General features: G+C 42.4%; 1 protein-coding gene across 1 annotated transcript; it reads left to right on the top strand.

Moving 5' to 3' along the window:
* The first annotated feature begins 10,253 nt into the window (after positions 1-10,253).
* LOC144328611 (phospholipase A2 inhibitor and Ly6/PLAUR domain-containing protein-like) lies at positions 10,254-13,878 on the top strand. Its single transcript, XM_077932616.1, has 5 exons — positions 10,254-10,305; positions 10,426-10,542; positions 11,145-11,297; positions 12,261-12,395; positions 13,260-13,878. Exons 1-5 carry the CDS (start codon positions 10,254-10,256, stop codon positions 13,424-13,426), a joined length of 624 nt encoding a protein of 207 aa, XP_077788742.1. The 3' UTR covers positions 13,427-13,878.
* The last annotated feature ends 1,969 nt before the right edge of the window (positions 13,879-15,847 follow it).

Below are 15,847 nucleotides of genomic sequence, written 5' to 3'. Positions count from 1 at the left end.
GGGAGGCGGCGCCCCCAGGAGAGGCGGCGGCGGCAGCAGCAGCCGCGCGCGGCCCGGGCTCCCCTCGCCGGCCGCGGGAGCCAAGGCGCGCGACGAGGGAGCCAAGGCGCGCGATAATTTTTTTAATTATTGGGGGGCGGAGCCCCCCCAATAAAATTTTTGAGGGGGCTCGGGCCCCCTCAGGCCCCATGGAGTCGGCGCCTATGGAAGGGATAACAATGTTAGTTAACTGCATTGATGCAGAGAAACGTAAATACTACTGTTAGGGGTCATCTACACTTCTGTTTGTCCTGTGTTTTCTTCCATTTTGTCCCTTGATTTCCAGGCATGGGTCCATGAGATTTTTTTCTTTTGCCCCACTACTTCCCCACTGCTTACTGCTGAATCAGAACATATGTCAGTCCACAGAGAAAACTCGACTGGCATTTGTGCAGATTCAGTGGTAAACAGCAGGTTTTCCCAGGAAAAGGGATGGGACAAAAGAAATGTCTCTCAGACCCCTACCTAGAAATCATAGGACAAGGGTTGGTGAGCCCTTAGACAAGGGGCAGAGTGGGCATCTGGAGACTGAAATATATAAGATAGGAGAAGATAAATTTTGGATTTGCCAGCGGAAAAGGGGAGACTGTTTCATGTGTGGTGCTGCACATGTAAAAAAGTAATTGTTTTGGAAGGAGGGGGGGGAATAACAATTATTTATGACATGTTCCCAATTAAATCTCAAACCCAAACCTATGTTGTGCTTATTTAATTATGTGGGGGAAGGTAATTTTCTTTCTGCAATTTGTATTTATGAAATTATATAAAACCTATAAAAGGTAGTTTTTTAAAAAGTAAATCCACTGGATTGAATTCATAGAATCGTAGATTGGTACAGTTGGAAAGGGACCCTGAGGATCATTTAATCCAACCCCCTGCAATAGCAAGGATATGCAGTTGTCCCATAAGGAGATCGAACCTGCAACCTTGGCGTTATCAGCACCACATTCTAACCAGTGCAATGATCCAGGCTCTTTGGGAAGAAGTTGTTGCTCAGTGGTAGAACATCTGTTCTGAAGGTCCCAGGTTCAGGTGGGGCAGGGAAATATCATTGCCTGAAACCCTGGAGAGCTCAATATGTCAGTATTGAGCTAGATGCACAAGTGGTCGGACTCAGTTTAAGGCAGCTTCCTAGGGATTTAGGGATCATCCTCACTTCCTGGAAAGCACAGGTCCAAGTGGTTTCCCCCTTGCCCCACTCCTTCCCCAGGGGAAACCCACACTTTAGCGATAAATCAGAAGAAAATGTTGATCTGAGGAAAAGCTGAATTGCTGTTTGCTCCCTACTGAGTGCTAAAATGTGGAATGCTGTGGCACAAGAGGAAGTCTGGATAAACCCTAACTGGCAGGGATACTCCATTTTTACTGGAAGAGGCATAGGTTTTGTGTGTGTGTGTGTGTGTGTGTGTGTGAGAGAGAGAGAGAGAGAGAGAGAGAGAGAGAGAGAGAGAGAATGTAAGTCGTGAATTTGCATGAAGTCAGGGGAGGGGAGCAAAAGATAAGGCAGGTTTTTATTTGGTAGTTTTAAACAGCAGCAGAAGTTTGAACAAAGCAGGGATGGAAGAACACAGCAGAGGCGAATTTAGGGCAGTGCATGCCATTGTGACTATTTAAAATGACATGATTCTCTCTCTCTCGTGTGTGTGTTTTTTTCTGCCTAGTCTGGAATAAAAAGATGGATTTTCTTTATATATGTCTTTAAAAGGTGCTTCTAGGAAAATATGCAAAGCATTAAGGCGATCTTTCATTTCAAAATCAAAGGTGATTTATAAAGCCTTCAAATATATTTATATATACATGGGGGGGGGTGTACCCGGCAGGATTGAGTCCTTAGGTTCCTTGCAGCTGGTAAACGGAAGAGTCCAACCTGTGTGGTGATGCTCACATTCAACCACCTTCTCTGCAGGGAACACCTTTCACAAAGGAGCAGCATTTTGCACCCTGCACCCCAGGATATCATTCTCTACAGCAGGCATGTCCAACAGGTTGATCATGATCTACTGGCCAATCATGGGGTGTCCCTGTTCGATCCTGTTCAATCATTGGACCCCCAACATTCCCCCCGCAAAAGCTCAACAACTCTTGGGATCTCTTGGGAGTTGGATGTCCCTCCTATACAGTGTTGCTCCAAGGGGCAGATCATTGGGAAGGATGGAGAGGCCAGGTAGGGATGCTTACTTCTTCCCGGGAAGACACAGTTCTGCCCCCTGTGAGCCCTGGGAAGGGAAGAAGAAGAAGAAGAGTTTGGGATTTGATATCCCACTTTATCACTACCCTAAGGAGTCTCAAAGCGGCTAACAATCTCCTTTCCCTTCCTCCCCCACAACAAACACTCTGTGAAGTGAGTGAGGCTGAGAGACTTCAGAGAAGTGTGACTAGACCAATGTCACCCAGCAGCTGCATGTGGAGGAGCGAGGAAGTGAACCCAGTTCACCAGATTACGAGGCCACCATTCTTAACCACAACACCACACTGGCTCTCTTATCCATAAGAAGCTATTTCTTATCCAGTAAATCTAGCCATGAGGCAAAGGCATCATACAAACACCATATAAACCACATTATTTCCCCAAAACAATGATGGGAACTAGAGTTTGCCCATCAGATAGCTATAAATCCCAGCATCCTCAACAAACTACAGTTCCCAGGATTCCATCTTTTGGGGGTGGGGGCAGAATCATGTGCTTTGGGTGTATGAATGAATCGATTTATTTTGGTCACTGACCAGAGTGTTGGATATATGGTTGTGTATGCAGCATTTGCAGTTCAGAAAGCATTTTTCCCACCTGATGTTGTCCACCACAGAATGCAAGTTCATATGACCAACTCCTTAAAATGGTTAATGAGGGGGAAATATTAGCACTCCCCCCCCACCAGTTTTTCAAGAGGGGAGTCAAGTAAAAATAAGATCATGACAATATGGGGCAGAGAGGAGGATTAAAATATGATATTGAACTAAGGCCCCATCTGCATTATGTATGCAAGACAGTGTTATGCCAATCTGAATAATTCAAGGCTTCACCCAAAGCATTCTAGGAACTGTAGTCCTGAGAGTTAGAAAACTCTTATTCTCCTCACAGAGCTGCGATTCCCAGAGTTCTCTGCAAAGTAGGATCGCTTGCTGGAGTATGTTAAGATATGCAAAGATGTGGTAGGATGTGCTGTTGTCAAGTCCTCTCTTATTTTGGTTTGTATTATGTAGTATTTCTTATCAGAATAGTAGCAGTGTGGGTCTGTTGAATTAAAAGCAACCAAGTACCTAGACCAAGCCAGAAATGCTGATAAATATAGACCCAACACAGTTTAGCTGAAAGAAGTTCTAAATGCACAAATCAAGCTGTTATAAAACTCAATCTGCTTTGTCCAGCTATCTGCTTCTCTGGGACTTAACTTGTATCCCTCATTCAGGCTACTCTGGAAGCTCAGTGTTTCCCTTACTTTCAGAACTGTCATTTAGTGTGTCAATGTATGTCTAAATTGTAGGGAGTTGGACTAGACCCTCTGGGCTCCTTTGTACTCTACAATTCTAGGATTCAAATTAAGACTTTTAATGAACAAGAGAATTAGTCAAAGTCTTAATAAAGAAAGACACTGACAAATGATTATATGTAATGGCATGATATTGTGATGAGGGCTGATCTGAAGACAAAATGATTTTAATTGGTTCAGGATGTTGACTTGGGTAGCAATTATGAAGATAGCTCCAAAAAACTATAAAGTAACTGATAAATCAATAGAATATGCTTATGTCATATAACCCCAGTGCAAGATAAGTAAAATGATAATAGGACAATAAACAGGTGACATAACAGGGTTACAATCTTGTTGAGAGACTGTTATAGGCAAGATTATTGACCCAATACACTGGAAGAGTATTTGGACTGAAGTATCTATGAAGCTGGGACGCGGGTGGCGCTGTGGGTAAAAGCCTCAGCGCCTAGGGCTTGCCGATCGAAAGGTAGGTGGTTCGAATCCCCGCGGCGGGGTGCGCTCCCGTTGTTCGGTCCCAGCGCCTGCCAACCTAGCAGTTCGAAAGCACCCCCGGGTGCAAGTAGATAAATAGGGACCGCTTAGTAGCGGGAAGGTAAACAGCGTTTCCGTGTGCGGCTCTGGCTCGCCAGATGCAGCTTTGTCACGCTGGCCACGTGACCCGGAAGTGTCTCCGGACAGCGCTGGCCCCCGGCCTCTTGAGTGAGATGGGCGCACAACCCTAGAGTCTGTCAAGACTGGCCCGTACGGGCAGGGGTACCTTTACCTTACCTTATCTATGAAGCTGGTTTCAGCCCAAATTCAAGAATCTGTAGTAAACAATATTTCTGAGAAAAATGATAGCTCAATGATGCTTTGTATGAAGAAAACCCCAGGTTTGATACCCAGAACCACCAGATAGGCTGGGAATGCCCCATTTCAGAAATGTTCCAGTTCCAAAATTATGGTGCAACTACTGATGAGACACAGCCCCTCAAACCCATTCACATGACATCATTTATGGATGTGACAGACAGTAACCTGGACCTAAGCCCTGGGATGTTTTCCCATGCTGAAGAATCTTCCCTTCCCCTGCAGCAGACCCACAGAAAGCCGTTCTGCTACTACAAAAGGGATTAACTTGCTTCGAGTAACATAGAACTCTCTGTCTACTCCCTCTCTCCCTCCCTCCCCCCCCCCGTCTCTCCCTCATACACAGGCATAATCTAGAAATGTCAGGGCCAACCTATTTCACCTTTAACAGTTGTGCAAAACTGAGATTTCCAGAGGTGTAGCTTTCATGACAATCAACCCAATTCCTCCGGCACAGCCAGGAATCTGTACTCAACATCCTTCCGCAGGGCCTGCAAGATGGAGCTGTTCTGCCTGGCCTTTGGTCTGGGCCCAGTTTGTCCCCCCTCTATTGGACCCTGTAAGTTGTCTCTTTGACCCTTTTATTGGCTCATGTGAGACCAACATGGATAGCTGGCCCTGATGAATACTTCCAATGCAGGTAGCAGATCCCCAGCAGATGACTGTCCACCCTGTTCTGAATAGCTCCTATTTGGGGAAGATCGATGAGGTTAGTACTGAAGATGGGTTTTGAAGCAACTGTAAACCATTAGCAACCACTTTGCTCATGCAGCCACTTTGCCTTTGAACACATCCCTGGCAGATTCTACCTACTGTGTTTAGCATACCTCAACTATCTCTAAATTCCAAACTGTGGAATTGAGACACGCATATTGATTGATTTTGTAATTTCATTTTCAATCCTTTCCCACACATGCTTACAGTAAGTCGTGGGTCTTTACCTTAAAATGTTTATCAATATCTCTGCATTCCAATCCTGGAAGTTTGCTTTGTGGGGTGGGGTTCTGGTAGGCTCTCTCCTTGCGTGACACTCCTTGTGTTTTAGCCACATCAGTTAGGCTTTGAACATTGGTTGTTCTATTTTGGTGGTGGGCATAGTCAGAAAGTTTTGGGTTGGATGGCCACCTGTCTTTTAAAATTTAATTGAGAATGCTGCATTGCAACGGGTTTGACAAGATGACCTTCAGGGTACCTTTATACACGAGCAATTTTACTTTCTACCTCAACCTTACTTCCCTATAACCCAGTTGAATGCTTCATTGTCATTGGCTCTGCATTAATGGCCTTTGGGGTATTTTCAGCTGGACCAACAATGTCTCCCTCAACTGCCCTTTGTACATTGCCTGATGCACATTGCCACTAGTAGAGAGTGGTTGATGGCATGACCTTGTTTGCATAGTTGGTGGAGACAGATAGCTCCAGGCTCTGTGAGTGCTTGGTTCTCACGTGGTACATTTCTTAGTCATTGACACATTCAGCTCCTGAGGTCTTTTGTCATGACTCCCTACCCCCCGGGAAGTGGACTACCTCCATGATACGAGGATCATTTTTACTGGTTGAAGCCTCCAGTGCATCCAAGCAATATCAAGCTAAGGAGGCTGAAGATGGCAACAGCTAATAGAACCATTTGTTCCCAAGTGTTGTCCACATCATGAATCCTTGGCCTATAAATATCTCCATGTAAGTCTCTACCTGCATCAGTTCCCCTTCCTGGTCCATCTCCTCTCTGATTCTTCTTATCATTTGAAAATGATGAAAGTGTTGGATCAATCCATCAACCTCTGATGGATGATTTAGAAGGACGGGGTCTGGCATCACTTTCCTCTGTGTGTGTGTCAGTATCCATACTCAGCAGAGTTACATCTCAATGCAGCTCCTTCCTTGGAAGCATCTTCGGGGTTGAAGGTACACACAGTAGGCAATAAACACTCATGGCCGCCTTAAAGATTCAGTCAAGTGTAGGGCATTACTTGATGGACATAATAGCATATTGGTAGCAAATATATGCAGACATTCACCACTGTCGTGGTCAAGACAGGCTTAGAGTCCAGTAAGAGTCCATGAATCTCTCTCTGCTTCTCTCACCACAAGGAAGAAGCAATAGACTCACAGCAAGTTACAAGTTATACAGAACCATTGTTATCAGTACCTCCTGTCACACTGAGCACATCCAAAGAACAGTTCTCAAAGAAAATGTCTTTCCATAGACAAAAGAATCTCAGCCTTCTGCTGCTTCTTGAAACTTCTTCTCTGTTTCTGGAACAAAGGATGCTCACACACAGAGAGAGAATTGTTTCATGTTTTATATAGACTAACTGTTCCATCTCCACCCAATATACCATTAAGTTCTTAACCATCTCACAAAATCTCCTGCATCAACCTCTATCACAGTGGTTCTCAACCTGTGGGTCCTCAGATGTTGTTGGACTACAACTTCCATCATCCCTGACCAGTGGCCATGCTGGCTAGGAATGAAGGGAGTTGTAGTCCAACAACATCTGGGGACCCACAGGTTGAGAAACACTGCAGTTTTAGGCAGTGACATCTCTGAAATGCTCCTACTGTCATAGTAATGCCATTTGAAGGCGATACATCTGAGGGCTGTAAATCTAATGCATCCTGCACCTCTGGTATTCTGGATAACAATATAGGTGAGCTGAAACTTCACACTTATTCTTGGTCACCCTGGGAAATGACTTTCATGTGGAGATTATTATTATTTATTAATTGCATTTATATCCCACTTTTTCTCCAAGGAACCTAAGGTTATGGTACCAGTTGCAGTTCCACCCTCCCCTGTGCAGTGAGTACTGTGGGGTGCAACAGAATGAACTCACACAAACAATGATCTGGATTAAAAATGGTGTAGGTGGAATTTTGGTTCAGGCATTGGCTGAGTAAATTGTAAATTAGTTATATAGAAAAATATTCTGAGAAGTGTCCAGCAGCAGCTAATGAAACTCAAAGATGAATAAATCTTTATAGATAGATAGATAGATAGATAGATAGATAGATAGATAGATAGATAGATAGATAGATGATAGATAGATATAGATATAGATATATAGATATAGATATATATATAGATATATATATATATTATTAGTTTTTACACATGTTTTCCAAACATTACATCCCATTTTAAACAACATAACAAACCTTTGGCTATCACAGCCTAGGACTTCCATCAACCTCGACTGATAGTTTTATTACTTCCTTTCTAATTTTGCGTTTTATTATTATAATTATTGCTATTGAATCCAAATCCTAAATAAACTCCTTCTTAGTCCTCCTTCGCAATAATTCATATAGGTCTCCTTACAAAACTTATTGTAACCCTACAAGCGATGTCAATTGATCACAATTGTCTTTCAAATATATCATGAATTTATTCCAGTCCTTCAGGAAAGTCTGGTCTTGCTGGTTCCGAATTTTCCCAGTTAATTTTGCCAACTCGGCATAATCCATCAATTTCACCTGACACTCTTCTTTTGTTGGTAATTCTTCCTGCTTCCATCATTGGGCTAATAGTATTCTTGCTGCAGTTGTCGCATATAAAAACATTTTTTATCAAACTTTTGAATATCTGTACCTATAATACCAAGTAAAATGGCTTCTGGTTTTTAAATATATATATATTTCAACATCTTTTAAATCTCATTAGAAATCATTTCCCAGAAGTCCTTCACTTTCTTACATTCCCACCACATATGGTAAAAAGTACCTTCTTTTTACTTACATTTCCAACATTTATTATTTGTTTTATACATTTTAGCTCATTTCACTGGTGTTATATACCATATGTACATCATTTTCATTATATTTTCTATTAAAGCACTGCAGGCAGTAAAATTTATTCCCTCTCTCCATAATTTTTTCCAATTCTCTAATTGTATATTATGACCAATATCTTTAGCCCAATGTATCATAACTGATGTATCAATGTATCATAAATTCTACAAGGAAGGCTCAAGCAGTATGTGGATCGAGAACTCCCAGAAGTGCAAGCTGGATTTAGAAGAGGCAGAGGAACCAGAGACCAAATTGCAAACATGCACTGGATTATGGAGAAAGCTAGAGAGTTCCAGAAAGACATCTACTTCTGCTTCATTGACTATGCAAAAGCCTTTGACTGTGTCGACCACAGCAAACTACGGCAAGTTCTTAAAGAAATGGGAGTGCCTGATCACCTCATCTGTCTCCTGAGAAATCTCTATGTGGGACAAGAAGCTACAGTTAGAACTGGATATGGAACAACTGATTGGTTCAAAATTGGGAAAGGAGTACGACAAGGCTGTATTTTGTCTCCCTGCTTATTTAATTTATATGCAGAATACATCATGCGAAAGGCTGGGCTGGATGAATCCCAAACTGGAATTAAGATTGCCGGAAGAAATATCAACAACCTCAGATATGCAGATGACAAAACCTTGATGGCAGAAAGTGAGGAGGAATTAAAGAACCTTTTAACGAGGGTGGAAGAGGAGAGCGCAAAATATGGTCTGAAGCTCAACATCAAAAAAACGAAGATCATGGCCACTGGTCCCATCACCTCCTGGCAAATAGAAGGGGAAGAAATGGAGGCAGTGAGAGATTTTACTTTCTTGGGCTCCATGATCACTGCAGATGGTGACAGCAGCCACGAAATTAAAAGACGCCTGCTTCTTGGGAGAAGGGCAATGACAGGCCTAGACAGCATCTTGAGGAGTAGAGACGTCACCTTGCCAACAAAGGTCCGTATAGTTAAAGCCATGGTTTTCCCAGTAGTGATGTATGGAAGCGAGAGCTGGACCATAAAGAAGGCTGATCGCCTTCTTTATTGATGCTTTTGAATTATGGTGCTGGAGAAGACTCTTGAGAGTTCCATGGACTGCAAGAAGATCAAACGCATCCATTCTTAAGGAAATCAGCCCTGAGTGCTCACTGGAAGGACAGATCGTGAAGCTGAGGCTCTAGTACTTTGGCCACCTCATGAGAAGAGAAGACTCCTTGGAGAAGACACTGATGCTGGGAAAGATGGAGGGCACAATGAGAAGGGGGCGACAGAGGACGAGATGGTTGGATTGTGTTTTCGAGGTTAACAGCATGAGTTTGACCAAACTGCGGGAGGTAGTGGAGGACAGAGGTGCCTGGCGTGCTCTGGTCCATGGGGTCACGAAGAGTCGGACACGACTAAATGACTAAACAACAACATCATAACTGATTTAACTTTTTCATCTTTCAAATGCCATTCCAATAATAATTTATACATTTTAGATAATATTTTAGCTTTATTATTTAATAATTCTACTTCAAATCTCGATTTTATTTATCCAGATCCATTTTTCTTTTTATCATCTTTAAACATTTCATTAATTTGACGATAATGCAACCAGTCATTCACAAAACCTTTGACCTCCTCATAAGGTTTTGATTTCCATTGGTTATCCATCTCCTTCACTAATTGTTCATAGGTGGCCCAATTTTTACTCATATTTATCTTTTTCACACTCATTGCCTAAAGAGGTGATAGTCATCATTGTGTCTTACATTCTAATAAATTCTTATATCTATCTCACACCTCATACAATGACTTTCAAAATATGTGGTTCCCAAATCCTTTATGAGCTTTTACCTTATCATACCAAAAATATGTGTGCCATCAAAGATGAATAAATCAGCCAATTTCAGCATGGAGCTTTGAATTTCACTATGTCCCTCTGTGTCTTCTTGGCAAACACACAGCCCCCACTCCCAGACCTTACTGAACCATTTGTTCCCAAGAGTTGCCCACATCATGAATCTATAGCCTTTAAATATCTCCACGTAAGACTCTACCTGCATCAGTTCTCCAGCTTGGTACATCTCTGCTCTGAGTCTCTAAGTATTTCAAGAATGCAGAAAGCACTTCTGAGCACCTGCCTCCTCTTGGCCCTGCTTTCTCCAGGTAAGAAGAAACCTGCAGAATTGGATTATTTTAATCATCTTTTAATGACACTGAAAAGACCATTAAGCTTGTTACCATCTCAGGAAATCTGCTGCACTAACTTCTATCTCCTTTATGCAGCGACATCTCTGATTTGTTCCTCCTGTAATAGTAATGCAACTTCATGTAAAGGTGGAAAATCTGAGATCTGTCACTCTAATCCAATCTGTGTCTCTGGTGTTCTGGATAATAATATAGGTGAGCTGGAACTTTTCACTTATTCTTGTTCACCCCAATGAATGTTGTTCATGTGCAAATTGATATAATGTATTGATTATTACTTGCATCTAAAACCCGACTTTTTTCCAAAGAGCACTATGTGCTGTACATGATTTCGGTACGCAGTGTCACCCTCCCCTGTGTGAGGTGTGATAGGATGAACTCACTCACAAAATGATCTAGATTAAAAATGGCCACATTACTGGTGTAGGTAGACTTTTGGCTCTGGCTTTGGTTAAAAATCCATTCCAGTCGCCTGCTGAAGGGGTGTAACCACAGGGTCATGTCATGAAATATGGCCTCTCACCAGGCGCCAATCTACCCAGATTGACTTGCTAAGGCCATTGCTGGGAATGGAGACTTCCATCGAGACCCTTTAATGAGGTACCCTGATTACGCTGCTGGTTCAGGACAGGGTGATTAGGTTCATCTATTGATTAAAGAACTGTGCATTACGTAGTTTCTCATGGAAGAGTAAACAATTGAGTTAATAGGAACCATCATTAAAAATAAATACATTTGGAGGGAATTAATCAGAATTCTTGCAGATCTTGTGATTTGTTTCCTTCTGTTCTTCACAGTTCAACAGTATAAAGTGGCAACTTACCGGGGATGTGGTCATTCCCAACGTTGCCACTCGGGTGATTACAGTTTAACTTCAGCCAATGGTAAATACCTCCAGATGAAGGTCTTCTGCTGCGGAACATATAAGTGCAATAAGGAACCTCTCTATGGTGAGTTTCTTCATCTCTGAAAGTTAATGACTTGTTAACCCGTCATATAGCTTCCACCCAGTTACAGGCAAAGTATAGCATCTTTGTTTTTCAGTCCATTCAGACACTAGGTGCAAGGGTCTGATAAGTATCTACAACTGATCTTTGAATCGTTCAAGTTACAAGAAAGGAGATTCCAACTAAACTTCAGGTAAAACTTTCTCACAGTAAGAGTTGTTTTACTGTGGAATGTTCTCAATCAGGACAGTGTGGAATCACCTTATTGGAGGTTTTGAAGCAGAGATTGGATGGCCATCTGTCCTGGATGCTTTAGCTGGGTATCCTGCATTACAGGGGGTTGGACTAGATGACCCTTAGGGTCCCTTCCAGCTCAACAGTTCTGTGATGAATCTGGAATTGATGAAGTAGATGGTCTCCTGTTAGGACGCAGAATACTTTAGTCCTCTTTATTCATCAGTCATACTTTATATGCATAAGGGCTGGGGCTGGAGGCAGAGAAAGAGTAAATAATATGGAAAATCTTGACACAGCTCTAACAAATTTGGGGTGTGGGTCTGCTGACTACTTGCTTGCACCCATAGTAAGAGAAATGACCTCCAAGAGAATGCAGCTGACTGTAGCTTCAAATACCCATATAGCTTTGAATACCCATATACAAAGCTTTGAATACCCATAAACTGTAGCTTTGAATACCCATATACAAAGTGAGAACTGTGGAAAATAGAATGAAAATGAGCATGCCTGAGAAAAGATGAAAAACAAAATCATTATTTATAGACCCTCAGCAGTTGTGCCTTTTCTGCAAAGTTGATGGCCAAAGTAGGGCACAATGTGGAGATAGCAAGCCCAGGTAAGATCAGAAGTTACTAGAAAGCATGAAAAAAATGAAATAAAGTTAACAGTAATGAGAAGGGGGGAAATGATGTTTATCACTATACTGACTGTAGGCTTTTACTTTGGTAGTTCCACCTCGTGAGGATCTTTCCTCCAATGGTCTATGGTGCCCAGCCTGCTTCGGCCAAACCTGCGAAGGCCAGGGGTCTGTCAGCTGCCTTGGCAATGAGACCAAGTGCATTGACTATTCTAGCGGGGCTATATGTGAGTAATATTTCCAATCAGCTAATAAAATCTGCTCCTCTGTCTCTTTATCACTGCCAGAAAAGCAATGTCTTTTTATAAGTGTTATGTGTATGTAGCTTTGATTTCTTTCTCTGACACTTTTGTCCTCTAATGGACAAGGGGCATCAGAAAACAGGGATACAAGGGAGGGTGTAGGACCAGATAGCACTGTTCTGCCTTGCATTTCTGAGGTACAGAAAGCATTGGTTCAATGTGTAGAAATCATTTATAGTCTATAGGTTGAAGTAGAATGTTCTGCTAATTTCTACATCTGATACAAGCTGGTGCAAGCTGAGAATTTCCAGCTGACAAGTTTCTATTCTCTTTTGGATTCCAATCTACTGCTGTTAAAATTACTTAAGAACTAGAGACAGACTCACTCAGGGGCAGGGTTTTGCATTGTATGGGAGGCATAAACAAGTACAGCAGGCTCCTTACAGCACACCATTTTTCCTCTAATGTGCAAGGGGCATCAGGGCAGAGGGATACAAGGGAAGGTGCAGAACCAGCCGGCACATAACTGCTCCTCCGCACAGCAGTATGAACCATTGGGTGCTGGTCCAGGAGGACTGTGTCTTGCCACACACCTTGGCCAAAAGTTGAAAAGAAGGGAGGCTGGGAGAAAGGCAAGTGGGTATAGCCTTGGTAAAAGTGACACATTTGGCCACCTGCTGGGCTTCATTGGTTCACTGGTTAAGTTTCCTAAGGCATGCACTAGTGGTGACTGGCTGACAGATTAATCCTACCATGTGTTGGTTCCAAACACACTAAGCTTTTATAAACATGGTCTTCCCTAGGACCTAATAAAGAACTCATGCAAACCTTATACTTTTTATTTCCCAGATGTATATGGTTTCCTTCCACCACTGACACTCAAAGGCTGTGCAACTGAAGACATGTGTGCCCTTAATGGAAAAAGATTTACATATGGCTATCTTCACTTAGAGCGGATTGTAACCAAATGCTCTGATGCTAAGAAAGCCTCGGAGCAGATCGTTCTTGAAGGGTAGATAGGAGAGAGGAAAGCTCTCCTCTTTGTCAATTCCATTGTTCATGGTACCAGCAGAATATAATAACAGCATATGGTGAGAGGAGGGGCTGAGGCCTACTGCGTTTTCTTTTTCACTATTTGTGAAATTCATGATCAAAATAAACTCTTCTGACATATCTGTATTCTTTATCTGTATGTTTTATATATGCAGAATGTGTGGAATGATGAGAAAGGGTATTTGACAGGATATATGAGAATTGGCTTTGTGTTTTATTCAGCCCTACTTGCTTCTACTGCTAAATTTACATGGTAGCACAAAACCTCACACACACAAATGCCTCTGTCCTAAAACAGATATTTATTGGAAGATCCGTCAGCCAGTTATAGGCAGTCTAAGCATTAGACTGGTTAGTTGTGCATCACAAGACAGGGGAAATGTATCTCCAAAGAAGAGATCCCAGGTTTGCATAACATTCATCTTTGCTGATTTTTCTCTATAAATTCAAATTCATAATCTAGAAATTCATCTCACTATAGTGGTGCAGGCTTAATTTTTAAACTGTTTGCCTGCCCACTTAGTCCTCCCAATTCTAGTGGCTAATGGATGAGATGGTTGGATAGTGTTCTCGAAGCTACGAACATGAGTTTGACCAAACTGCGGGAGGCAGTGGAAGACAGGAGTGCCTGGCGTGCTCTGGTTCATGGGGTCACGAAGAGTCGGACACGACTAAACGACTAAACAACAACAACAACAACAATGGAAAGCCCTATTCTCTCTGCTTATTGTTCTTGGTCAGGGGTCTGCAACCTTTAAGACAAAAAGAGCCACTTGGACCCGTTTCCGAAGGGAAAAAAAACTGGGAGCCGCAAAACTCGTCATTATAAAAATAACTTTTTTGTCACTTTTTATTATTATTTCTTTGTTTGATCCCTCAGAATTACTCCTCCTCATAGAAATAAACGTTAAATTAACAAGTTACCTTTTTGTGTGTGTGTGTTCTTCACTCCCCTTCAAAACAGTGACCAGCGTACATGCCCCTTACAATGTAGTGGGCGGACGGGCGGGAAGGTGACGTTGGGACGGTGCGTGACTAACGCACACACCGCCCCCATGCGACGTCATAGCCAGTACAGTGCCTGCCACAGTGGGGAGTGTTGGGGCGCACAATGCGCCTCCTCCCCTCGCTAGTATCCGCCCCGGAGCCGTGGCAAAGGTGTAAAAGAGCCACATGCAGCTCCGGAGCCGCGGGTTGCAGACCCCTGTTCTTGGTCTTTAAACCAGAACTGGACCAGAGAAGCTTTCAAATGAAGGACACCTTGAAGGAGAGGGTTGTCTTCTGACTGTTCATCAAATTGAGGACTGCCTTCTACAAAGATAGACATATGACTCACCCATAAGACATATAATTGCAATGACAAAGTTGACAGATGTTTAGAGACAGATTGAAATACAATTTGAATGGATTAATAGAACAAAGTGCTACTAGGTTTGAATCAGGTCACTGGACCAAGTGGTGCCTTCTTCAAACAGAAAATGAAAAGTGCCTGAAAGTAAAGACTTTGTGATCAGTTAGATGTGGACAAAGTAAAATAAAGCCAATGCTTAATTCATCCATTCTCGACATGTACTCTTATTATTAACCCCTGTTGATGCTGATTAGGGCTGCAGTGCTCATCAGAGTCATTTGAAGCCAAAGCCTCTCTCTCTCTCTCTCTCTCTGTGTGTGTGTGTGTGTGTGTGTGTGTGTGTGTGCTGATATTGGAATTTGAAGAACAAAAGGTTCCTTTTTACTTTTGTGGCAAAATAAAAAAGGGAGGGAGAGACAGAATGAGGTGGGCATGTTTTTGCCATGGAATTTGCAGGATTTGTTTTCTGGGTCAGTAACAATCTTACTTCTGAACATATAAACTTCAAGTATCAACACACTGATTTTTATTCCCTTGGGAGTCGATGATCTCATCATTCAGACAATTTTTATCTTTGTAAGTGAAGCAGGCTGGGCACTAGAGACCATTCAGGGTAAGAGCATTGTGATCTAGAAGTGCCAAAATAAAACATACTGTTAGCATATGTAATTGTTTTATCTGTCTTTATATTGCATGTTATATGGTAGTCATGCTTCCAAGAGCATTTTGGTTTTGTAGGGGCAGCTGCAAGCATTCTTAAATGAGAAGAATGTTCTAAACTCATTCCAACATGGATTCACATCTGGTTATGGGACAGATGCACCCTTGGTCACCAAAATTTAGGACATTTACCAGAAGTGTGGCAGGAGGAGTGTGACTCTGCTTCTCCTGCTTGATCTCTCTGTGCCTTTTGATAAGATTGAGCATGCCACCCTCCTTTATCAGCTCTGCAGAATTTGATTTGTGGGCTCTATGCTACATTGGATCCAATGCTATCTATGTGGTACTGCTTTTCCCAGTGCAATTTGCTGTC

This window comes from Podarcis muralis, chromosome 7, assembly GCF_964188315.1.
Source record: "Podarcis muralis chromosome 7, rPodMur119.hap1.1, whole genome shotgun sequence".
NCBI classification, from domain to species: domain Eukaryota; kingdom Metazoa; phylum Chordata; class Lepidosauria; order Squamata; family Lacertidae; genus Podarcis; species Podarcis muralis.
Note: the sequence above shows the minus strand (reverse complement) of the source record. Positions and strands in the feature narration are given on the sequence as shown.